General features: G+C 42.3%; 1 protein-coding gene across 1 annotated transcript in view; it reads left to right on the forward strand.

Annotated features, from left to right (window-relative positions):
* Positions 1–1,931, forward strand: part of LOC110300704 (disintegrin and metalloproteinase domain-containing protein 25-like) — a 68,298-nt gene extending 66,367 nt beyond the window's left edge. Inside the window, 1 exon segment of the mRNA XM_021170961.1 lies at positions 1–1,931. This exon segment is cut by the window's left edge and continues 107 nt beyond it. Within this exon segment, the coding sequence (XP_021026620.1) occupies positions 1–1,761 (1,761 nt within the window). The 3' untranslated portion in view covers positions 1,762–1,931.
* The last annotated feature ends 337 nt before the right edge of the window (positions 1,932–2,268 follow it).

The following is a 2,268-nucleotide window of genomic DNA, read 5'->3' on the forward strand; positions in this document are numbered from 1 at the left end:
GTTCACAAGATGGACAGTGAGGAGACAGAATTACTCCCCATGAGATGTGCATTGACAGAAGAAGAGATAGCACGGCAAATGAAACTTCAGCAGAATGAGAACCCCACTCTGATGCAGAGCCACTATGAAGGATGGTGGACCCACAGGAGTTTTCTTGACCTGGCATTGGTTGTTGACTGTGAGCGAATTCGTTATCATAACAATAACACATCACATGTCTTAGTGGAAGTATTCACCATTGTCAATATACTAAATAATATTTATGAGACACTGGATGTTGAGCTAGTTTTACTTGGAGTTGAGATGTGGAACGAAAGAAACCACGTGCAGGGAGGTAAAATAGACGAATTACTAGTTGAATTTTGTATTTGGAAGGCTAGCAGCCTTAATCTTCGAATTCCAAATGACATTGCACATATTTTTGTGAATCGTGATTTTCATATTTACGCTGGTATGGCCTATCTTGGAAGTGTCTGCATGCCATCTTATAACTGTGGAGTTGATTGTCTGTTAGGAGATAATCTTTTTTATTTTGCACATATTACAGCACATGAGATTGGTCATAATCTGGGTATGGACCATGATAGCAGCTCATGTACATGTGGAAAAAATGTTTGCATAATGGCTCCAGGAGACAATGGTATCTCGAAGTTCAGTAACTGTAGTTATTCTTACTTCTGGACTAAGTACCCTACTGCCAAGTGTATGCACAAGGAAAAGAAGTCAATAGGCATCCTCCCAGACAAGCTCTGTGGGGATGGAGTGGTTGACGATGGAGAACAGTGTGATTGTGGATCTGCAAAAAGCTGTGCAGACGATCCATGTTGTAAGCCCAGCTGCACCCTCAAAGATGGTGCTGCCTGTGCTTTTGGGCTTTGCTGCGAATATTGCCAGATCATGCCAGCAGGCACACTTTGCCGAAAAAAGGACAATGAATGTGACCTTCCAGAATGGTGCAACGGACATTCACATAAGTGTCCTAATGACGTTTATTTGCTTGATGGGAATCCCTGTAGAGATGGTGGCTACTGCTATGAGAAGAGATGTAATAATCGAGATAAACAGTGTAAGCAAATCTTCGGCAAAGAAGCCAGGAGTGCAGATCACAGTTGCTACAGAGAACTCAACACCCATGGTGACCGTTTTGGCAACTGTGGTATGATCAGAGGTGCATACTTAAGATGTCATGACCCAGACATCCTCTGTGGCAGAGTTCAGTGTGAGAACGTAACACGCATTCCATTTTTGAGGGACCATTCCACTGTACACTGGACTCACCTCAATGGTGTCACCTGTTGGGGGACTGACTACCATTTGGGGATGANAATCCCTGACATTGGTATTGTGAAAGATGGCACAGACTGTGGTCCAGAGCATGTGTGTATTAATAAGAAGTGTGTCAGTAAGCCAATTTGGACAAGTCAATGTTCACCCAAGACATGCAACATGAAAGGTGTGTGCAACAATTTACACCACTGCCACTGCAACCAGGGGTGGGACCCACCACATTGCCTGAAAAGTGGCATTGGAGGGAGTGTTGACAGTGGCCCTCCGAACTATAATGCAAAGAAACACAAGAAAAGTATTGGGCTAGTGAGTCTTTTTTTGATTCTTTTTGCTTGCTTTTCCGTATTGTTCATTGTGTTCCTTTTTATCTTGAGGAGTTACAACATAGAACTACCTATGAGTGAAAAACCCCAAGTTTCCTCCTCAGAAAAGAAAGAAGATGGCAATGATGTAATGAACACTGAAAAAGAATAACAACAATTTGTAATTTCAAACGTCATTATCAAATCTTCCTCCATTTCCCATGTTCTATCATGTGTTATCTTGGTATGTGAAACACTGTGTGTTTCTGAATTCAATGACACAAAGTCCTAGAGATATTTAGTATTTCAGCATGAAATACCTCATCATTCAATAAAGCTATGATCATAGTACATAACTCACGATCTTTGCTCTCAGCCACCTTAATGCTTCATGTTCTTTTACAGTGTTCTCAGTGAAGGCCCACCCTAGGGATCCTATAAGCCTGTAGNTTTNATTTTGCCTCTCTCAGTTCCAAACCAGGTCCTTATTATTTTGCTTATCACATGGGATATGGGCTTCTTTGAGTCCTGTTTGCTCACTGGTGGACCTCCCTAGTAGAACTCNTCTGCAGGGGAGTTTCAGGGAGGTTGGAAACCTGGGGGGGGGGGTGTTTAATTAAAGCTCCTATAGGTGTTGCCTCACCTGGATAGCATCAGAACCTTTATTTGGCTTTTGAAT

This window comes from Mus caroli, chromosome 8, assembly GCF_900094665.2.
Source record: "Mus caroli chromosome 8, CAROLI_EIJ_v1.1, whole genome shotgun sequence".
Lineage (NCBI taxonomy): Eukaryota > Metazoa > Chordata > Mammalia > Rodentia > Muridae > Mus > Mus caroli.